The sequence below is a fragment of the Astatotilapia calliptera genome, chromosome 14 (assembly GCF_964374335.1).
Source record: "Astatotilapia calliptera chromosome 14, fAstCal68.1, whole genome shotgun sequence".
Lineage (NCBI taxonomy): Eukaryota > Metazoa > Chordata > Actinopteri > Cichliformes > Cichlidae > Astatotilapia > Astatotilapia calliptera.
The window spans coordinates 3,946,298-3,970,349 of NC_137435.1; the positions used below are offsets into that span (position 1 = coordinate 3,946,298).

The 24,052-nt window shown below is 40.8% G+C and overlaps 1 protein-coding gene across 3 annotated transcripts in view; it reads left to right on the forward strand.

Annotated features, from left to right (window-relative positions):
• Positions 1 to 24,052, forward strand: part of slc8a2b (solute carrier family 8 member 2b) — a 212,441-nt gene that overhangs the window by 183,885 nt on the left and 4,504 nt on the right. For all 3 annotated transcript variants that reach the window (XM_026192630.2, XM_026192633.2, XM_080289336.1), the window contains 6 exons: positions 249 to 622; positions 5,855 to 5,958; positions 7,920 to 7,937; positions 13,769 to 13,893; positions 17,476 to 17,575; positions 22,835 to 23,113. In XM_026192630.2, coding sequence (XP_026048415.2) covers positions 249 to 622; positions 5,855 to 5,958; positions 7,920 to 7,937; positions 13,769 to 13,893; positions 17,476 to 17,575; positions 22,835 to 23,113 — 1,000 coding nt within the window. The remainder of the gene's footprint in view (positions 1 to 248; positions 623 to 5,854; positions 5,959 to 7,919; positions 7,938 to 13,768; positions 13,894 to 17,475; positions 17,576 to 22,834; positions 23,114 to 24,052) is intronic.

Below are 24,052 nucleotides of genomic sequence, written 5' to 3' on the forward strand. Positions count from 1 at the left end.
TTATTCACTAATAGGATTCTGCTCAGGAATCACATGTTATTTTCAAATTTGAATAATTAATAATTACACATGAAGGACACTGAACAGAGACGTTTCTTTTATTCTGTCTTCTGGTCTCACTGAGCTTTGCTCTAAAATCCAAAACACAAAAACTGACCAGGAATTATTAATCACTACAGGAATCTCACTCACACTCACCTGTTTGGAGCTAAAGTTTCACGCTGTTCTCTGGTATCTTCTGTTTCTAGATTGGCATAATCGATGATGACATATTTGAAGAGGACGAGCACTTCTTTGTCCGCCTGTTGAATTTGCGTGTTGGTGATGCAGAGGGGATGTTTGAAAGCGACGAAGTGGGTGCCGCACCCAAAGCTCGCTTAGTTGAGCCCCTGGTGGCCACGGTGACTATCCTGGATGACGACCATGCTGGCATCTTCACGTTTAGCGAACGAATGGTACGCGTGAGTGAGAGCGTGGGCACAATGGAGTTGACGGTGGTGCGCAACTCAGGCGCCCGTGGCACAGTCATCCTGCCGTACCACACCGAGTCAGGCACCGCCAAGGCTGGAGAAGACTTCGAGGAAGCCCGAGGAGAGCTGGAGTTCACCAACGACCAGACCAGGTGAGTCAGGATGACATCATGCTGCTCTTCTTCTGGTTCTTGACATGTAAGTAATAGGGAGGAGAAAGCTTTTCACAATTTGTATAGGAACATTTGAGTGGACACATCTAACACGACCAATGAAACTCTTATGCTTTTATTTTGAAAATCAACCATCTTGTGACCAAGACTCTGACCAGGACACTGTTGTGCTGATCTTCAGTATCACTCAGCAGCTTTCGACCATCATCTTTTAGACTCTAATGTCATCATCTTGGACTCCAGCTGGTAATGATAGTCCTTGTCCTGCTGCTGAGCAGCTCTGACCACACAAGAAGCAGGTGAGGAACCGCTTCATGTGGCGCTACGCAGAGCAGAACAAGGACTACCAGCTCCAGAAGTTCATCCAGGCTACAAGAAACATACTAAACCAGCAGCTGATTAGGCTGCTGTCATTAACTTTCCACAACCTCCTCGTCAATGAAGATGCAGATGAAAATCTTAAACGCTGTATTGTTCATTGTTTGTCCCTTTATCCATGTGACTGCATGCACTCATCCATCCCCAGTACCACTAACATCCCAATCAGAATTAGAATATGTGGGGGAAACTAAGTTTCTATAGAACATGACACAGAATATTGTGTTACCTCTGTCCTGGTTCATTTACATTTTATTTCACTAGCTGGGCCCACGTCCCCATTTTAGGTTTGACAGCATTTGTTAGGCGATAAAGGCGAATGGCTTGATCAAGAATTGAGCTGTGGTTTGGGAAGGCCTCGATGGGGACTGGTGGTGGCAGATGGTCCTACTCCTGAAAGTCAGATAATTCATCTCCAAACTAAAGGGCTGAGTAAACCTCAGCTAATGTTTTAAAATGGAATTTGCTGAAGATGAAACATATTTTTTTAAAACTACAATGATTTAGTGTCAGGGTAGGTTTCTTCAGTTAGAGACCCACAAAAACAAAGGAAATTGATTTCAGAACAAACAGGAAGACACACCAAGTAGCGCTCACTGATGACGGTATTGATGCTGTTAATGATTAGCAATATTTCAGAGCAGTGACTGATGAGTACCTGTGAAACTGGGTACTCAAAGACCAGTGTCATTAACAAGAAAGCATTACAACAATTACACTTCATGCCAAATCTGTGACAGTTGATGTGGATAGATGCACATCGCTTCTTTCTAGTTCTTTCTGTTTTTTGCTTCTTTTTCTTCCTCCTGTAGTTAATAAGAACAGAAACATCTGTAAACAAAGTTATAAATATGTCCAGTAGGATTGCATGTCAACAAGAACACAGACCTGTATGAAACTGTGCTAACATACCAACAATAACAATTGTATGAAAAGATCGTATCTGGGCTGATAAAATGTGCTACTGCAGATTTTATCAAATAAATCTGCTCATTCTGGGACCTGAAGCTTTTGTTCCAATCGAAGATCTTTTTTGCGTTAATGTCAGCAAGCAAAGAAAGAAAGAAGATTTAAAATCTGACCAATTACATTAATTTAGGATGGTATTGGGTCGGGTGATGTATGTCCTGTTCATTTGAAATGCTGAGTATTTCAGAGCCCTCTGGCCTCCTGCTGCAGTTAATTAGTGAAAATGCATTAAAACAAATAATCTTTCACTTTCAGACTTTGCTGCTCTGCGTGTTTATGCCCACAAAAGAGGATAAGGATCTTTGAATGGTGAATAATTCAGGGGATGGAGTAAAGAGAGTGTATGATTTTCAAAATAAGTTGTTATTGATTAGAAATTTATGCTTTCACCTCTTCACTCCAGCTAAATGTATATTTTATTGAACTTTTCTATAACAGTAAGAGGAATGGGCAGAGGGAGGTTTCAGCTGCTGCGTGCTTCGTGGTGATGTTTGCTCGTCTCCATCCTCTGCTTGTTTCACTTCCTCCTCTTTCCTCTTGTTTATTCGCATGTCTTCTCTTACCATTATTCTCTCTTCACCTCTTTCAGCGCTCCCCACACTGTCTTTGGTTCACCTTTGTGCCTGCCAGACGACAGTCCTATCCATTATTCATCACAGCTGACCTGACGGCAGGCTCAGCATGCTCATGCTGGATCTTTTCTGAGTTGGTGTCACATTATACTGCACGGTAGTGTTGGAGTGAATCGACCAGAACCTAACGAGTAACGTCAGGTCATATTTGGTTGTATTTATAAGTGTAGCAGCTCTTTTTTGTGTAGCCGGGTCGCACCACCAGATGGCACTGTGCAGCGTGTCGGGGTCTCCTTAGAGCCGGCGGGGGTGCTTTGAGCTTCCGATAGGATGCGTCTTCACATCCAGCTCTAACTGTCTACAGTAACAAACCTCACAGGCAATGTTTTTGACACCGGAGCCTTTCTCCTTTTCAGAACTGTGTAGCACTTATGACAAGTTTGAACGACTCGTGCTTGTGTGATATTGATTCCAGGAGCTCCACATTGATGTAAACAGGTTCACTGACTGGCAGGACAGTGAATTTAGTGAGACAGGTCTGGTGATGGGAGATCTCAGCATGTTTCTGTGAAGCAGCACTTTGGCTCTGCTCCTGAGGAGGGATTTATTCCTGTTTGCTGTTCCACTGGTTAATCATGGCCCAGTCAGCGTGTCTGAACACGTCAGCTTTCACTCAAAGCTCCCACCTTGTGCCTTTTGTGCCCCTTGTGACCTTATTAAGTTTCTGTGTGGCTACATTTAGTTGCATGATGACCGACGATGCAGTTCCTAGAGATAGAGTTCCTAGAGTGGGCAACAATTCTCTGAGTGCAGCTCCAGAGTTATTCATGCCTCTGCAGTCGTTTCATTTCTGTGAGAGGACTCCAGCTCTCAAGGGTGTAGTTTTGTTCTTGGACATAACATGTCACCAGCTTTCTGCTAAAATCAGGACTTGGTGTTTCACATCTTTTTAGGCTTTTTTGCAGCTCCACACTGCTCTGGCTCTAGCGTGTGCTGACCGCTACTGCTTGACCACAGCTGGCACTGTTTGCACATCTGAAAACAGAATTTGAACAAATCCTTACATGCTTAAAATTACTGAAAAGGAACCTTTAGTGGGTCTGTTTAATTAATAAAGAAATGTCTGAACATTGTTTGACTTGCGTGCAAATTAGAGTGGCCATACCTATTTTGTTGTTTACAGAAATTTGCTCATTATGAGTGTGAAATCCAAAATAAATAAAATAAATAGCAAAGATGACAAAGTTGTCAAGAGGAGGGGTTGAGTGAATAGGTATACTTCAATATTTAAAGGTTTTACTGGGTAGTAAAATACTTCTTAAAGGTATTTACTATTTGAATTTCACATCATATAAATGGTGGCAGAGAATGATAACAGCATCACATTCAACAATCAGCTGCTTGACATTTTGAATGGAAGCAGATTAAAGTAATTATTTTAGCTTTTGTTTTGTTTTTTGTGCCCTCTATTTTTTTATGTAAAATGATTTTTAGGAAGTGAGAAGACTTTCTGCAGACTCGCAGCTATCAGGTTAAAATGCCAAAGTTGACAATCTGCAGTAAAATAAAGTAACAGCAACATCGGGGTGAAGACACGTCAGTGTCGCCCCCTACAGGTGAAGTAGCTGGTCTGGTTTTATTAGTTATTCTTGGAGGGAATGAGTGTCAAAGCTGCATTTTGCTAGTAAATCTACATTTGTTAACCTGTAATTATTATATGACTATTTAATGACTACTAAATCAAAACTAAGAGTAAATAACTACTAACAACTGTTAGCAGTTGGATATTTAGAAGAAGTTAATAAGTCACGTTGATTTATGAGTGAGATAGGAAGGAAGTTTCGAGCTGTCAGCGGCATCAGCGGCGCCGTAGCTCTCCTGCTGATCGTTCTTTCTGCTCATCATCACCTCATCTAATCGCCTCGCTCCTTCATTCTGTCATTTTCACGCCACATTGCTTACCTGTCAGGATGACTTGACTATTGATTGCATCGGCCCAGTTCCTTTCCTTTTTTTCTCCCTCGTTGACTCTCACAAAGCCCTTTGGGGTTTTTGAAGCCGGTGTAAAAAGCTGCAAAATCAAACATGTGGCGCTACACGTGGCGGTGACCCCTTGTGAATGAGGGAGTGCTTTGTTGTCTTTTCATGGCTCCTTCTTTAATGAATACATACTTTTGTATTCCATCCATTCGTGCTCATATCTCGATCTCCTTACACTAAACACTTTTATTGTTCATCTTTCTTCCCTCTCCTTTTCGCTCTTTTTTCCACACCTGTCCTGTCTTCCTTCAGTTTCATTCTCTCCTCCTCCATCTCTTCCTCTGTGTTGTCACAGTAGATTTTCTTCTACCTTCAGTAGGTCGCTCTCTGTGGTGACATTTCAGTCCGGCACTCCTCAGAGACCTTAACGGGGCTTGTCATCATCACTTCACCTTCACTTCTTCTCTTCTAAAATAAACCCATCATTTCTAATACCGCTCAAACGCTCACTGTCATTATGGTGTTAAAGCTGCTCTGCCTCACTATTGCTTGATTCTTTCCTATTCTTAGTGTCTGGCTTCTTTTCTCCTCAGTGCAAAGTTAATTTCTCTTGGTATGGATTCTGAAAACCAGTCAGCCATGTTGGAGAAGTCATAAATATTCAGCTGAAATCTCCATATGCTATGTGAGCAGATACACTCCAAGTGAGAGTCCCATTATTTAACATTAATGCAGTCTTTGATATTTAAAATGTGGTATTTTAGAAATAGATAATTGCATAATCATCCATGACATCAATCCTTATTCATTATATTTCTCTGACTACTAATAGTTTCCCTCTGTGAGTCTTTTTAATCTGTCTTGCAGTTTTCTCCCCTAGCTCCCACCTTTAACTCACTTATTGAACTTGTGTCCTTTCTATGCATTTGGTTTCCTCCTGCTCTGATTTACACAGCAGCAGGTCCTGAACAGACACAGCAGGGCAGACCTCTGCAGTGTGTGTGTGTGTGTGTGTGTGTGTGTGTGTGTGTGTGTGTGTGTGTGTGTGTGTGTGTGTGTGTGTGTGTGTGTGTGTGTGTGTGTGTGTGTGTGTGTGTTAGTTCACAGGCCTTGAGATTTGCAATGGCAACACGTCGTTAACAAGGACGACCTGTGGTGAAGGCGCCCCGAGTGCTAAAATCACCTATTGATGAAGTGCTTAACTTCATTATGTGTTTGCAACTGACAGTTTTCTGTGTGTGTGTGTGTGTGTGTGTGTGTGTGTGTGTGTGTGTGTGTGTGTGTGTGTGTGTGTGTGTGTGCGTGTGTGCAGTCAGACTCTCCAGGTGAGGATAATTGATGATGAAGAATATGAAAAACATGAAAACTTCTTCATCGTGCTGGAGGAGCCGCGCTGGCTGAAGAGAGGAATCTCAGGTACGTGACTGTAACATGTTTCCCTTTGTTTGATGGATTTACTTTAACCTTTTGATCGACCGTCATCAGCAAACATGCATCAAACCCTGACGTCATCTCCCTGCTCGACTGTCAGTTACAAAGTGAGAAGTATAAATGAAATTCAAAGAGAATATGCTCCACATACACAGACTCGTATTATCAGAGGGTCTTTTTATATGCAAATAATATTTACGTCTAAATTTTGTCTCATTAGTTGCTCCGTGATGCACAAGTTTGAGAGTGAGTCATGTGTTTTGAGACTCAACTTTCTTTCTAGAATTGTTTTTTTAACCGTGACATTTGAAAGAAGCGCTAGTTGACGGTTATTCAGTGTAGAAATGTTTGCTTTGTATTTACAAGACATCATAGACGGGGCTGAGTACTGAACCTTGGCGTGTTTGATACTCGTTAAAACGCAGCTGCAGAGGTATCAAAGTACTGCAAATGTTTGCTTTCACAAAGCTGGCGCTGAATTTCTCTTCTGACTTTAAACATTTAAAGCAGTTTCACAGCTTTGCATTCATGAAGCTTGTTTAAGAGTTTGCCTTAAACAAGCTTGTATAAAAATGAAATGTATACATTTTTACATTCAGATTTTAAAAAAAATATGCAGCACCCTGAAACAGAGGATTGTATTGTTGGGTCTGTTCCGCAGCGATGAGTCTTCATACTCCTATCCATACCTTCTTACAGTTTTCAGCATAGCTGCTATTTTTAGATCTCTCCTTAGAAGTCTCACCAGGTCCACTTGTACATATTCTTTTAGGCAGAGTCTTCTATGAGTGTCAAAGAGATCATCCATCAACCTTTTCTATTTTGTTCCATTTTTGGGAGGTGTTGCATGTTGGTATTGCAAAATGTGTATATATATATTATTTATTTATTTATTTATTTTAGCGCGCTCTGAGCCACTCAGGTGTTCTGCTGAACGCTGTCACACAAATGCCACAGGATGTTCATGTTGACAGTCTCACCCTGGGGGATGAATTCATGGTTCACAACGCTCTGATTGTCAAAAATGACGAGCAGGCTCCTGGTCTTCCTGTCACCAGGATCACAAACTGGACTCTTCTTGTGAAATCTGCAGAAAAGTGCTCTAATGCGGAGGCACAAAAACAGAATTGAATGTTTGCTTTCTGTCTAAGGTTGAGGTGTGTGATGAAATGACAGAGCGCACAGTGTGCATGGTCTGAAGGGAGCGTGGTAAATAGCAGCTACTGAGCTTAATGAATGAAGGAGTCTGAATACAATCTCAAAGATGACCATGACTTTAAAACAGCTGTTATGTTTCTTGCATTTCAAAGCTTTCAGCCTTTCAGTCACAAAACTAAGTTACACCTCTTCAGTAAATTCACAGAAGAGGCTTTACAGCAGCTCAGACTGCAGCTGGGCTTTATTTGTCCCAGATGAACAGGTGGACAGCGGCACATTATTTGTGTATATTTTGTTGCCTTTTCTTTTCCTTTTTTTCTTGTCTTTTACTTGTTTGTTTGTTTTGTTTGACCCACTCTCCTCACAAGGATCGATAAAATTTCATCTTATCTTAGGAACACAGAGACACACGTCTTCAGGGAGACAGCCATTCATCTTTCATCCATCGACACACAAACCCTGCTTTTCTCTGTGTAACGTGGAGACGGGACATTTCCTTTAAACTTCAGATGATTTTTTAGACTGTCCTTTGTGTTATTAACTTGGACAAAACACTAACAGCTGAAAGACAGACGAGTAAGAAAAGAGATCGTTGCTGAAGGCACTCGAGTTTTATTGTAAAGACAAAAAGGTTTTACTGAACTGTTAATATTGACTCACTTGTGAGATCAGGTTTGCGCTTTCATTGTGGAGTTTTGTTTTGATTGTGCTTTCCCTCCTGAATGTTCGCTGGTACTTACTGCTCTTCTTTTCTTGTCCACACGCCCTCCTCTCTGTTTTCTTCACAGCTCTGCTGCTCAACCAAGGTAAGACCATCTGATTAGTTCCTCTGCTTCAAACTGTCAGGACGTCTGAGTCGAGCCACAGTTTTTCAGTCAATATGTTGATTATTTTGTGGAATAATGAATGAAATGAAGTGAAGCAATTATAGATATATATAATTTTTCTAAAGCCTTTTAAAGGTTTTTTAATGGGGAAAAAGAGAAAGAACATTGATCTTTTAATAACAACTGGTAAAGGTATTCAATTATCAGAGTCACTGATGATTCACTTTTACGTCAGCTCTCCAGCAAAGGTTGACATTTAAAAATGGTATTTTAACCCACACTGAGGCATGAACATATTTGGAGCGAGACGATAATAAATTCGGTCTGACTCAGCGCTCCATCATTCTGTTTGCTCTTCTGGCTTCCTGCTGATTCTGCCTCAAGGAGGAAGGAGAAAAATAACCTAATATCAAATGCCTCACTTCTGCACTGCTGTCAGCAGCTTAACATGCACATATAAAACTCATCCATGTTGACACATAGACTGTTTGTGACACTGTTTCTGAAGTTTTTAATCAGTAAAGTTTGAAAACATCACTGAATTTCTATATATCCACAGAGCAGAGCCAGAGGATTTGTAGAGTAGTCTGGACACTGGAGTTATGGGGCTGGCCACCCTGACAAGCATCACTTTGCTGTCTGCTAAGTCTCACTTCTGCTAACTGAAATCACTAACATGGATTTTTGACTTCTACCTTGGAGGAAACACAACTTAACTGATGATTGTAGACATGTCCTCGAAACCAACAGAGGAAGGTTAAGCAGCACTCAAGCAGGAGATAAAGGGATAAAGGCTGCATTTGCTGTCTTCTTCTTTCAGTTACCCCCTTTTAGGGTCGCCACGAGGATCATCTCACTCTATCCCTAGCATGCTCCTCTGTCACACCAAGCCTCTGCATGAATCTTCTTTGTCGTCTTCTTCTTTTCCTCCTGCTCGGCAGCTCCATCTTTAAAATCCTTTGCCCAATATATCCACTGTCCCCAAAAGTTGATTCTGTTCATCTGGTCGTAGCGTTTTCAGTGGGAGAAATGTTTCGTTACTCCTCTGCACATGTCCAAATCATCTCAGCCCTTCCTCTCCAACTTTGCTAACTTTTCTGATCTTGTCCATTCTGCTCACTGCCAATCAAAACCTTATGGTCTTCGTCTGTGCCACCTCCACCTCCACCTCCTGTCTTTTTGTTACCACCACCATCTCCAAACCATCATTTCCTTACACACTTACTACTATCCTTGCCCCCTGGACACTCGTCTCCACACTCTTCATCCTGTCTCCATTCTCTTCTTCACATCTCTTGCTTTGTATGGTTGACTCCAGGTATTTAAGCCCATCTCCCTTCACTGGCACTGCTCCTTGCATGTTTAATTTTCCATCTGCCTCCCTCTTATTCGAACACATATATCTTGTTTTGCTTCTGCTGATTTTTATTCCCCTTCTCTCCAGAGCATACCTCCACATCTCCAGGCTCGCTTCCACATGCTTCTTGCTCTCCCTACAGATCACAATGTCGTTTCCAACCATCATAATCCACAGAGACTCTCGTCAGTCACCATGTTCTTTACCACTGCAGACAAGAAGGAGCTCGGAGCCATAGTACCACAGTTTCTCTCTCAGCACCCTATCATAGGCATTCTGTAGATCCACAAAGACACAGTGAAGCTCCTTCTGACCTTCTCTATACTTCTCCATCCGCTCTCTCCAACCAAATATTGCCTCTGTAGATCTCTTTCTCAGTATCAAGCCATTCTGCTCACTGATCTCCACCTTTCTTCTTAACCTAGCTTCAACGGCTCTTTGCCATAGCTTCATGCTTATCACCATTATCCCTCTGTAGTTACTCCACCTCTTCTCCAACACTTGTTCTCCATTCTGCAGGCATGTCACTCTCCAAGATTGTGTTAAACAATCTGGTTAAGTCCACTGCTCTCTCACCTAGACATCTCCATACCTCTAAAGGTATGTCACCTTAACCAGTGCTCATTGCACACTTCCACATCCTCTCCATAGCTGCTCTCACTTCCTGCGTGCTAATCCTCTACACTTCCTGATCCACTAACTGTCCTTCATCCGTCCTTCTCTCTCTCATTTTCTTTACTTATCAGCTACTCAGAGTACTCCTTCCACACTCGTCACTCATTACTACATTTCCATCTCTTTCCTTAATCTCCCCAACCAGCTGCACATCCTTTCCAGCTTAATCTCTCTGCCTGGCTAATCAATACAAGTCCCTTTCTCCTTCCTTAGCCTTACATATAACTCACTGTAAGTCTTTTTCTTTGCCAGCTAGGCCCTCGGTACTCCTGTCTATTTTCTCCATCCTGACTATCCAACTTCTTCCTTTGAATGTTGTCCTATACTTCCTTGTTTCGCCACCAAGTCTTCCTACCCTCTTTCCTTTATCCAAAGGATAAACCAAATACCAAATCTTGGGACTTTTCCTACAGCTGTGCTTTCTCAGTTATCTACTGACTCTTCCTACCACTCAGTCATCCTCAACTCTCCCTGAACTCTGTGCAACATTCTTCCTTCTTCAGCTTCCACCATTCATCATCTCCTTAATTTCCAAAGTCATCCTACAGACTGCCAAGCTGCATTCTCCTCTGACACCAGCTTGCATCCACCTATGTGCACCTTCTCCGCCATTATGCCACCCTGCGCTCCTGCCTCTTCTTGAAGTCGGTGTTCACCACAGTCCTTTCGTCCTGGTAGCAACCATATATCTGTTCTTCCACATTTCTCCTTACAACAAATCTACCCAACACCTCTTCATCACTTCAGTTCAATTCACCTACATGTCCATTCTGCTCCTCGCCCTGAGGACACTCACTTCCACTCCACAGTTTAGCATATCCACCCAACATCACCCCTTTGATTTCCAGCTTCAAACCCATGATCCCATCTGAAATTTTAATTTAAAGAGTTTCCAATTTTTAATTTAACAATTTTAATCACTCATAGATGCAATAATTATTCCAGATGATTTTTATATTCTAGATACAGCAAAGTTGTTATAGCCACCTGTTTGCATCTGGACCACAGCAGAGCTGTGAGCAGCTTGTGAATAAAGACTCACAAAAAAATCAACACTTGGTGGTTTGTACAGATTTGTCAGAGTGTTTGTGGCCTTTCTAAGTCAAGAATATTATGAATATTAATACTATATTATATACACAGCTTATTGTTCTGGAGTTTCACGTGTGGAAAGCTTAAAAAAGCAAAACTGTTTATATTAAAATAAAATGCTGTCTTACATGATATCCATAATGCTAAAGGAAAGGAAAGAAGATGAGGTGAGATATACTTTTGTTAAATCCCATCTTGGGAAGTATAATAACATAGAACAGCTCAAAAAGCTCAATAACGTAAAAAGAAAACAGTCTAACAAGTACAAAAAAATAAAGCAACATAAAATCACGTAGCTCAGTAAGTAAAAATCTATATAAGCGTTTTATTAAAAGAAATAGCTCCACAAAAAGAGCTTACCCAGTTACCAATAAATGTCAGATCACATTTAATTAAATATATGTCAAATCAAAATCGCAGTCCTCCCACATTTTCATTTCAGGAGCTCTTTTAAGTTTATGATCAACACAGACAGTTAAAAATCAAAAATCAATGCTCAGCTCTGCCAGCAGTAAACAAACAGGCAGCCATAACATTTTTCCATTAACTAAACCTTCCAGAGTTTAGAGTATACTTCCTGTCAAACTTGCTATCAAAGCAACTGAGCAGCTTTAACCTCAAATGACCGACCATTAGAGGCAGAAAAAGCATGAATGAGATGCTCATAGACTGAGGAAAAGTGCGCTGAGTGCAGGAAGCTCTCCAGTAGAAGTGGTTTACAATGACACTTGTTGACCTGAAGGTAATTTCTCATTCAACTCCATCGACTGTCACACTGGGGGAGGCAGAGCTCCTTCCCTGAGGTAAATATGTTTGTGCTCAGAGAAGTACCTTAAAGCTAAGAGAAGTCACACAAGCCGAGTGTGTGTGTGTGTGTGCGTCGGTGTTTATGACAGCTTGAAATAGTGCCAGTGAATACTGCCATATGCTGCTTTGCGCTCTCAGCCTTTTTGGAATTAGATGTATACACCATAAAGTGGAGAGGGGAGGTCTAATCCTCGTCTCTTTCCTTTCTTCTTTTCTCTGAGCAGAAAGGCCACGCGAGTAAATCCCGCTCGAAACACAATGAGCCTTAAACTCAAGCTCTCTGTGAACCCTCAGACAGCTACTACCTGTCTCTAGTGTAAGGAAAATATTGTTGGCTGTAATACAAACCCTGATTGGCTCTCGGTTATTTCTCCAAGATGAACTCTGGTTGGTGTAGCTGCCGTTGCCACTCTGTTGGCAGTTGATCAGTAAACCAAACTGAGCCATATGTCAGCGTAAATGAACTCTTTCTGCAAGCTCTTTAGTGTTTTCTCTCTCAGACTGAAGCAGGTGTGTATATAAAGCACACGGTTTAGCTTATTAGCATTTTGCATTGTTTCAGCCAGCTGAATTTATGCCATAGAAAAATGTTAGAGTTGTTTTGGCTTAAAGTTGACCGTTTATGCTCATTTTCAGCTGCTTAGTTTTATTATCAGACTCCACTGGAGAAGCTTTTCATGAGTCAACATTCATGATGATCCTTAAACTGAAGGGCTATACTGCAGCCTCGGCTTATCCACAGTCTCAAACAAGCTGCTTTAGCTCCTCCCCTCATAAGTCATAAGCAACAATGTTGCTTGGTTAAGAGGAAGGCCTCACATAACTAATTTTCCATTTGTTAACACTGATTTATTTTTTTTAATAACAAAGGCACAGTGAGTCGATTTGTGCAGTTATACATTTTATTTGTTATTTGTTTAAGTCATTTATTATGCAAAATTAATTTTTTTTTTTTGCTCTGGGTCACAGGAAAATAAATCTTTGAGTCCAAAACTGTTGGTTTAAGTTTCAATATGTGGGTTTCATGGGTCAATTTTATTTTTTCAGAAATATAGTTTACATAAGCAACACTGTTTTCCACAAAGAGTGTCATTAACTTAAATTTCATAAGAAAAAATGTACAGTAAACTCCTCCAGGACGGAAATGGATTCACTAACAAATCAGTGATTTCAACACATTTCAGTGTGTTCCATTCTGTTTATTGCCTGCCACTTAAACCAAGTCAACCTGTTTGTGGTATCAACATTTTAAAACTGACTTGAATTACTGACTTTAAGCCGTACAAGCCCCACCCGAAACATACCCTAACCTGTTTGAAAAACATTTATGCCCCAGTTGGTCTGGTTTTAATGCTGGTAGAAAATTTGAGTTAACCAGGTTGTTTATTTATTGTAAGTAAAATTGGAAACACTGCAGCTTAAATCACCACATCTATGATGGTGAAGATGATCATTTTGATTATGATAATAATGAAACTAAAACTGACAAAAGTGAAATCTTTTGGGGTTTTCAGTTTTTAAAAAAATCCACTCTGATCAAATATGAATTGAATGACTCTTATGTAAATCCCTTAGACTGACTCACATAATGTGACATGCTTATGCCTTAAATTATTTTTTTATTTTAGTATTTCTCTGAACATATGGTACAAATATTCTGCCACCCACCCTTTGTCTCCATGGAGCGACACACACACACACACACACAGAGGTATCTGTCACGGACACATAAAAACTCGTATTTCAGGCTCATGGTGATGCGCACAAGTGCTCCTTAAAATAAAACACTTCATTGTGGAAGTACCATTACAAGTTTCTTAGTTTCAGGCCAGTCTCACTGTGCTGTCCCTTCTCTTTCCTTCACATCCATCTTCCACAGAGGGGACAGAGGGGCAGATGACTGCTGAGGAGGAGGAGGCTCGGAGGATAGCAGAGATGGGGAAGCCCATCCTGGGAGAGCACAGCCGTCTGGAGGTGGTCATTGAAGAGTCGTATGAGTTCAAGGTGATGATTCATCTTCTCTTCTTCCTCTGTCACACCGTTGTCCTCTCTGTGCAGTAAAAAAAAATTTATTGCTGCATGTCTTTTTTTTATTGAAGTTATTGAATGTGTTAAAATTTAACACATTGATGACTTATTGATTATTGCCCCACAGCAGCTTTAACGTTTATCACTCCACTTGATTTATTTATTGCAGTTAAAAAAAAGGAAAGGAGAAGAAGCAGCATAGAAACTCCATTTGGGATAAAGCAGAGCTCAGCATGTTGTTTGAGGGAGCTGCAGAGGACAGAGTGTGATAGGATGTGGGCTTGTTTTGTAACACTAGATTTGTAGTGTTATTAGAAGAAACGCAACAAACCTAAGCTGACTTGCAACAAGTTTAAATGCACACCTCAGTGTTTCCAAGAAAGGGCTTTTCCTCCTGTGGCCTCAATACAAACTCCAACAGTCTTTCATAGCAGTTGGGTTGTAGTTCCTAAATGAGGGCAGTGATCGTTTGATCATACTTTATTCATCCCGAGGGAAATTGGGTTAAGGCTGCCAGCCGTGCCAGCGTATGTAGTGAGTGTATGTATGACCCTTTGCATGGTTTTAACTTTGAAAAGCCTCAAAGGGAACGCTACAAACTTGCAGCTCGCCCTATAGCTCCTCTGACTGGGTTGTGTTTAGTGGCTTAGGACTAAGAATTGGTTTAGGCGGGAGGAGTGAGTCAGAGCCACCACAGGTCCAGAGCCAGCGAGTAAATAACATTTTATTTTGTGCTATTTTAATTTCAAGTGAACTAATAATGTCTGTATTTTATTACTTTGATGAATTTCACTTTTTTATACACACACCTCATGCCATGTACATATTCCATATAAGCATGGCAACTGTTTATTTATAAGGACAGGTGGCTCAGTGCTTTTCTATTACCACCTTTAGCATCTGCTGGACCTTTTATTTATGAAAGAAACGGAGATAATTCTATCCCACCATGTAAATGTTAATTATGGTGATCCATCCATTCATTTTCTTAACCAGTTCTTACCAGTTCAGAGTCTCTCGGGTGCTGGAGCTGTTGTAGGCCCAGTAGCAGGGTACACTATGGAAGTTATCAGTCTACTGCTGCACTAACACAGACAGAGAGAGACACAACCATTCATGCCTACGACCAATTTACAATCACCCAATATTCACGTTATTCATCTGTGGAAGGAAGCTGGAGGACATGCAGACACAGGGAGAGCATGCACGCATGAGTCACAATCTTCAGGGTGTTATCAACCCAGCAGGCATCTACAGTCACATCACGAAGAAGCCTTTAGAGTAGAGAGGTTGCATTTTCTGTGCACTGAGACTCTCTTTTCCCTCACATCTTTCTTTGACCTCATGATATTTCCATTGCACTGCAGACAGAGGTTAATTTACTGATTTCTGAGGGCAAAAACAAATGCTAAATAGAAGGAACTGTGCTCTCCTGGCAGAGTTATGCAATCCACCTTTACGCTCTTTCTCACATTGTTAAACCTCGGTCTTAACCCTCTCTCAGTGTGCCGGTCTAAAGTGGGTTTAAATTATTGAAAATGCATGAGTTGCCCTCAATATAGCAGCTCTGTCGAGGCGCACGGAGGATGCAGACTCTCTCAGAGTTTGCAAAGCATCCTCCGTGTGCTTCTTTCTTCTGCAAGCTGTCCAGATATTTGCATGGTGCTTTGGGCTGAGCTCAGGTTGTATTTTAAGCAAATAAAAGCAGCCACCACCTCCACATAAGCCCTCTGCCTCCTGCATGCTCCAAGCAATAACATTAGATTAGTTTACTGGTGACAAACATGCAGAAGGACCATTTGGATGGATGATAATCCGTCATTTTTAATTACACTTCACGAACGTTTAATTAAGGAATCGTATCAGGTCACTCATGTGAAAGGACCATTTTCTGTTTTGCTAGGAGGTTTTTATTGTATTACAGGTCTGAGTCTGTGTGAAATACACAAAATTAAATAATTTAACCATCAACAAGTTCTCTTAATTCCTGTTATCATCAGCTCTTATGTAAGCAGTGGGTGTTTCACAGGTTTTAAATCATGAAAATCCTTCTTAAATGCAGTGAATAACACAAGTGCTGTCACAATAAGCAGTCGCTGAAATACACCTTGTTTGCTTTTATGCTTTCCTCTGAATGATCTGAAATCTAATTAACACAAAATGTGTCAAAGCAGATAAGGTCAGCTCAACGAAGGACACGAACAACTCAAACACCAGTCTCACTCTAAGCCAATTAAACGCGAGCAGAAGCTTGGATTTGTTTGAGGATTAATTACACGAGGAACGAGCGCTGAACAAACATCAACAACGCCGACGGAGGAGAGCCATCATTCCATCATCACATCAAACACCGTCCACTGAGACACCAGATCGTCATCCTCCGCTTGATTAAACCAACCCCTTGTGATCAAATAAAATTGTACTTGTCGCTCATCATTAGTGGATAGTGTGAGTGACCTTGAGGAATAACGCAGTCACTGTGAAGTATGTAAAACAGTGGGAGAGGTGTGCATGTTTGCACTGTATCATCTGCTCCTTCTTGTGTTTGCTGGTTAAATTGCTGAAGTGAGTTTCACAGCTCCAAACTCGACCGAGCACACTGAGCTTTTACCTCATGTGTTTGTGCAGCTGCAGACAAACTGCACGTACTTCAATCATACAGAGACGATTTTATCATCGATGCCCAGATGTTGACGTTTTGGCTTCGAGGTCTACACACAGCTCCTCTAACTGAATCGAACTGATGATGGGTGTGTCATTATATGGAAAATTAAATAATCTGAAAAGAAAAAGAAAAAAATGTGTAACACATGCAGCAGTGAGTGAAATATCTGATGTGGTGTCTTTGTCGGCCTCACTTCATATATGACAGATGTCATGAAAGCTTACGCAACTCGTAACTAAATACAGTGTCATTTAATTTAGGTGGTCGTGGTTAACACGATCACCTAATATGCAAAAGGTCCCGAGATTCTTTGCAAGTAAGAAATCACAAAGACAAACAAAGCTCGTCTTTATGATGCATCTGTTCAGCTTCTGTGAGAGTTTGCAGGTAAACCGTCAGCTGGATCTGGTTGGTTGTCCTTATGGTCAGCACTGTTAGTATGAAAATCAGAGTGCAGAGCTTTTCCCCTTAATAAATGAAATGAAACTGCATTTTGCATTTACTCAGGTTTCCTTTGCCTAGCTTTATGTTACATTGTGTTTGATGATCTGAAATACAAACGAGCGGGCAAATCCTTTTTTCATACACTGTAACTGTCAAAACTGAATCAAATGCCCAGAAATAGTCTTCCTCCTAACACTTCCTATAACGCAGCGCAGGAGCATCTTTTATTAGAGCCGTCCCACCTGCCGGCTGCACTTTTAAGCCAAAACCGTCCTCCTGACAGGTAAACTCATATGTGTGAGTTTTTGAAGGCCCCCTAAACTTTTCTCCTCTTCCCTTCAGCTGCACAAAGCATGACTAACAAGCTCTATCTCACCTGAGTGACTCTTGTCACCTATCCTTGGATTTAATTGCTTGCTAATGAAGTGTGTTGTGCTTGTGATTGGCAGAGCACTGTTGACAAGCTCATTAAGAAGACCAACTTGGCGCTGGTTATCGGCACACACTCCTGGAGGGAACAGTTTGTGGAGGCGGTCACTGTCAGTGCAGGTGAGCTCTGTTTGTGAGAGTCTGTCAGTGGACGCATTACTAGAGTGAACAAACAGCTGTCACATGGACGCTCTCCCCCCTTTAACGACACAGTCAGCCAGTCTAAGCAGAAGCTGTGAGTGTGACCGAGGATCATCTGAAGTTTAGGATTGTTACGCCTCCTCGAGGGCAGGAGGGGGTAACACAACAACTCCAGATACTCGGTACAAGTTTTATAAACAGAAACAAGTTTAATGGCAGCTTTCTCACAAAAACAATAACCAAAATTCACACAACAAATATGGGGGAGAAAGGGACAGTTAGGTTGGGCCAAAAAAAAACATGGATGACACCAACCTACTTATCTAGTGTTTCTAACAGAAAGGACTCCATGTGAGTAGGTGTATGGGGTCCCCAGACTTAGCTACTCCTCTTTGCTCAAACCACAACCTTCAAACAAATGAAATACACCAGCAGCACTCTACACATGTGCCAAACAATTCTAAGCAAGGAAGATAGATCTGCCCCCAGCCACAGGTGAGTCTCCTTATCAAGGTGTGCACTCCTGGTTTGTCCAATCAAAGCCTCCTTCCTCTAATTAGCTGGAAATCCCCAAATTGACACCAGCCTGCAGTCTGTGTACCTGAGAAAATGGCAAACAAAAGGAGAGGGAAAGAAAACATGCAGCCTGCAGACACGTAACAATGATTTTGATTTTGGCCATCTGTAAAAGTGCCATTAAAGAGTCTACTGTGCTTTAAAAATTGATCCACACCCTCACGCAGACTGCTGTGACACATCGACTTGATTCATAATGAATTAAATTGACGTTTTAGCATTTTGTAAACGAATGAAACTAAAAGAAAAGCTGTTGATCCCTTTTTTTACACTAAAGCCCCTACATTTGCACTTCAGTCACATCTTGATTATGTTTTAAAATCCACCATTAGGTGTACAGGGACACAATTACAAAACCGTGTCATTACCCAATTAGTCCACTACTACTAGGTTCAAGTAGAGATAGGAGTGCTACTGTAATGTTGCTTCATGCTGGTGTAATTCATGTAGACTGTCTGGCCTAATGTGTGTATAGCTATAAGACAGCACAGGATTAGGATAGAAGGAGGCTGCTGAATGAGTGAGCTTTCACCCAGCCAGCAGACTGGTATTAATGTTACGCCAGCCTGAACAAAGCCTTGTTAGCTACCGACACCTGATTGTTTGCATCGTCTTTTTTTTTTTTATTAAAGATTCTTCAGGAAGACAGTTTTGGTAACTCAGATTTGTATGCACAAGTTTTCATTTGATGACTAGAATTTAGCCAAGTTACAGTCTCTTGGTAGGATACACAGAAAATCACTCCTCCCAGTTAAGATGCTCAGTGGTTACCAGTCTGGTCAGTAATAGTAAGATTTAATATAGATAGATAGGAGGGGAAGTTCCCTCCCTGGGCTCCCGCTTACAGGGATGTTTAACACAGCTATAGTTCAACAGCTGTTCAGACTTGAGCACCATCAGCTGTAATACAGCTTCCTGTCTGTGTTCACTGGCAAGTTAACTATCTCCACATTAAGCCAGAACTCATGTTAAAAAATGTCCAATCACCTTTTAATGTGCTCAAAACAGTGAACTCAAAATCACTCAGGCAACATGAAGTCTGCCCTCTTTGTGTTTTGTTTTAATAATGAGATGCAGAGTTTTCCCAGCTTTGCTTTAGAAGATACTGACATTGGCTGTTTAAAAGCTGCCAGATGAATTTCACTGAAGGAGAAGACTGATCAAATGTTGTGGGTAAAAGGGGGATTTTACCAAGGCGGGGCCTTATACCAGGATCACAGATTGTATATAAAAGATATACTGTGACGTCACCGTTGTGGCATCATCAGCTAAGGGAGGGGTGGATCGGAGTTAGAATCAAAGTGACACTGTGTCTTCATATGTGGGTGACTTGTAAATCCCTTGATGAAGCATACCTTGCTTTATCCTCTATCCTCAAATGCTACAAAACAGAGGTGGGACCAAGTCATTGTTTTGCAAGTCTCAAGTAAGTCTCAAGTCTTTATCCTCAAGTCTCAAGTCAAGTCTCAAGTAATGTCAGGCAAGTCAGAGTCGAGTCTCAAGTCACTGGTGTAAAAGTCCGAGTCAAGTCACAAGTCTGAAACTTTGAATTTCAAGTCCTTTCGAGTCTTTAAAAAAAAAAAATGAAAAAACAATGTTGCAGTTATGCTAAATGTAAATATTAGACCATGTAATTTTAAAATCTGTGTTTTTCTCAACACATGACAAAATAGTGAACTTAGAAAATATACACAAATTGTGAAATTGCACCTCTTTAAAATGCAGCTCAATTAAACCTAGCTCCAAGAATAATTTTCACCGACAGTTCTGAGATAAGCTGCATGTTATTCTTGGATGCGGTTGTAGGACCAGCTTTAAAATCGCATGACAAAAATATCATACACATTAAAAAAAACTGTATCACCAACGTAGCCTGGACAACATTTGCTAGTTAGATGAAGTCAGCTATCTCATCGTAGCATATTTATATGCATATTTATAATTATACGGTTCTTGGAGTGAGTGCACACACTCATGAAGTTTAGTAACTTCAGGTCACTGCAACAAGCCCAGGTACAGTTTACCGACGGATGGGTGCAGGACCTTGAAATGCACCGTGTAGAACGAAAGACCATCGTACGTATCATAAGTTTACCAGTCTCACAAATCGTCGTCATAAATACACATTCCTTAACCGTTTATTAATATAACCTTTGAGCTCAACGGTAATTAATTAGTAGTGGAAATAATTTCTGGTACCCATCACAGAAATGTAGCAGTGACAATAATATATGCTGTAATCGTACTGGGCAATTAGTGATACAAAAAACCTGTTTTATCCTGTGAATAAAAGTATATGTTTTTGTCAATGTACCATAATAACAGAAGCGAAACGCAATATTGTGTCAGGACAATTCACTATTTATGCACAATAAATAAAGGAGCATAGCGCGACGCCAGACTTGCTTGTAACCTATATCACCAATTATGTTATGAAAATGACGTATTAACGACTAAAAAACACTGACCTTCGTGTAAATGCTTGGAGCAGACTAACCTGTGAGCTGGAGTGTTCTGGGACGTTATATTTGATCTTTGAATGGCTGCAATCCAGGCCATCCGTCGTGTCTTTGTTACTTCGGAAACATGGCTCGAACAATTTCTCTTCAACGACGTAATCCGATAACAACCGATCTCTTTACCCGTCGGCTTCCCGTGGCTGTCATGCGACCGGCTATTGCAGTTAATAATACAACAGCTTCTTGACATTTTTGTGTTTCTTTTTATCACTGTATAACTGATTTTAATTGAAAGCCTGCGTGCGCTAGTACCGCTTGCCACGAGTTCCCAGAATCCTTTGCGGTTCTACCCGTGAATGACGTCACATTTTCAATCTCTATATAATATGCATGTTAAATTTTATATTTGGGGTAAAATATCAAGTCTTTTCAAGTAAACCGGTTCAAGTCCAATTCAAGTCCCAAGTCATTGGTGTAAAAGTCCAAGTCAAGTCACAAGTCTTAGAACATTTTTTCAAGTCAAGTCTAAAGTCATAAAATTAATGACTCGAGTCTGACTCGAGTCCAAGTCATGTGACTCGAGTCCACACCTCTGCTACAAAATGACCTTCATGTTCTTTGTGTTGTCATCTAAAATTACCAATTAAGAGCATAAACGCATCAGGAAGGTGAGGGAGCTCATGTACAAGTCTCCTTTCTTCAACCTCAAGAGTTCCCAGCTTTCTGGTGATTTAAAAGAATTTCATTTAAAAGAAAGGCTTTATTTTCCAGACCTGGTTGCTACATCTATTTTTACACACAGTATGTACTCAGCGTGCATTTGTTACATTGTATCTTCGCCCCAAAAATTAGTCAGATAAAAAAGAAAAGATTCATTCCTCTTCTCAAGCACATAAACAGCTGATTCATCACAGAGACGTTGCCCTTAGCGAGAGAGAGCAGGGTAGCAGCAGAGCTGTGGGAACACCTTACCCAGGGTCGCTGAGGTGTTTAATCATCATTATTGTCTAGTCCTACACCCACCTCTACCGGTCCCTGTAGCCCAGTGTGTGCCGTTTCCTCTTCTTGGATTCAGACAGCATCTCCAGCATGTCACATGTACAAAAACATGCTAGCTTGTAATGTTGTTGTTTTATTGTGTCACTTCCAAAGGCATTGATCTGTAAATGTTGTATAGAAAAAACACATTGAAGAAAATAGAGTCATCTGTTCTTATGGAAACACCAATCTCTCTGTCTGTCATTGAATTCTGTGTGACAGTGTGATTTAACTGAAATGTAAAACCGTAACAACATCGCAGGTAAATTATGCTAATGAGAAAAAGATGCTTGAATTAGACATAATTCAATCCCTAAAAACAAAGCACCAAATGTTGCTGTAAACTGCTCCTCTAATCAGTAAAATATATTAGCATGCTTCTAGTCTGTAGTGTAAGAAAAATAATAAGTCTAATATTTTAAATAGCTGCCTTTTTCAGGCACGAAGGGTCGGTGGAGGTCAGATTTGTAAGTGAAGGCCACCATCTAGTGGAAGTAACAGATCTCTGCAGACAGTCAGCTAACTGTATTCCTTGAAGCATATTTCTATGTGTAGCTGTGAAATTTCTATTATAAAAATGTTTCCTATATCATTAATTTGTCTAATTCTACAACTTTTCATAGCTTTTTACAGGAATTAGCCCCTGTTATGGAGTGGATAATGAAAAATGTGTTTTTACCGTGATGGGTTTTGTTTTCATTGTATTTTGTTATGTTAAATATAAGATTTTTTTTTTTTTTAATCTGGTTTGTATGAAGTAAGAGATGATGACTGTTCAAATAAGCTTATTTCTTTAACATTTCAACATTTAAGAAATATATAATAGATAAAGGACCCAGTAAAAGTATGATAAAGATTTTTTAAAGTGTTCCTGTACAAAAGTCAAAGGCCGCTCTGTCCTTTAAGGTGCTAAGATAGTTTGGTCACTTCAGGGTTAGAGAGCTACGACTGCAACAGCACATTTATGGGATTAATATCCTGCCACGCCATGAAACTGGCAGGACATGAATCCCACACATCACCTACAGAATCAAAAAGACCTTCCTCGTGACAGCGTAAACCCAGGTCACGTACTGGGTCCAAACCCCCTGAGTACTCTGAGTAGTATGATCTCCATGCTGTTCGTAACCTGTAAAAAATATCACTGTGTGTTTGGCTCTTCCAGGTGATGGCGATGATGACGAGGAGGAAGGTCGTGAGGAGCGCCTTCCATCTTGTTATGACTACGTCATGCATTTCCTCACTGTCTTCTGGAAGGTTCTGTTCGCCTGCGTCCCGCCAACAGAGTACTGGAACGGCTGGGCCTGCTTCTTCGTGTCCATCAGCGTCATCGGCCTCCTCACCGCCATCATCGGGGATTTGGCATCACATTTCGGCTGCACTGTGGGGCTGCGGGACACCGTGACCGCCGTGGTGTTTGTGGCGCTGGGAACTTCCATTCCAGGTGAGTAAATGTCCCGTTTCACTGTGTGAGAGAAAGAAAAGGCAGAAAGGAGTTTTTGATGGATTATGGGAGAATACCCAGATTTATGAGTGCATGTAGTGTCACTTTGTAACTTGTAACTCTTTGTAGTTGTTTTGTGTCTTTCAGCCATTTTGCTTTTTTGCATCTGTTTATAATCATTTATTTGTATCTTTTGTTTTGTAAGATAAGATAAGAAGAACTTTATTTATCCCGAGGTAAATTCTTTTGTCATACACATGCTCAATGCAGCAAGAGAGACAGGGAACAGAGGAATATGATATACAATATATACAATAAGAATAGTGGTGATTTGTTTGTCTTTCTGGCCATTTTGTGTCTATTTGTCAGTTTGCATCTTTTTAGTTGTTTTTAGTCACTTTTTTGTCATTTTTGTGTCTCTAAATTATTTTATATCTTATTGGACACAAGCTTTGAGCCTCATTAAAGTAATTTTGGATCTCTCTGTAGTTGCTTTGAGTTTCTGTCAATCATTTTGTACCTTTGCAGTTGTTTTTTTTTTCTTTTTTTTTGTATCTTTTTGGTCATTGTTTGTCTCTTTGGAATCATCTAATTGCTTTCTATTAAAAACATTACTCCGGCTTCCTCCCACAGTCCAAAGACATGCAGTTTGTGGGGATAGGTTAATTGTTTAATCTAAATTGTCCACAGGTGTGAATGCGGGAGTGAAGCTGAGTGCGAATGGTTGTCTGTCTCTGTGTGACCTGTCCAGGGTGTACCCTGCCTCTCGCCCTATGACAGCTGGGATAGGCTCCAGCGCCCCCCGTGACCCTGAAAAGGAGAAGTGGAAGCGAATAGATGGATGGATGGATAAGAAACATTTTCTGGGAGGGCGATTGTCTTTCTGTCTGTGTGTTTGTTTGTGTGTGCTTGAAGGTGTATGACCCACATTTTCCACTT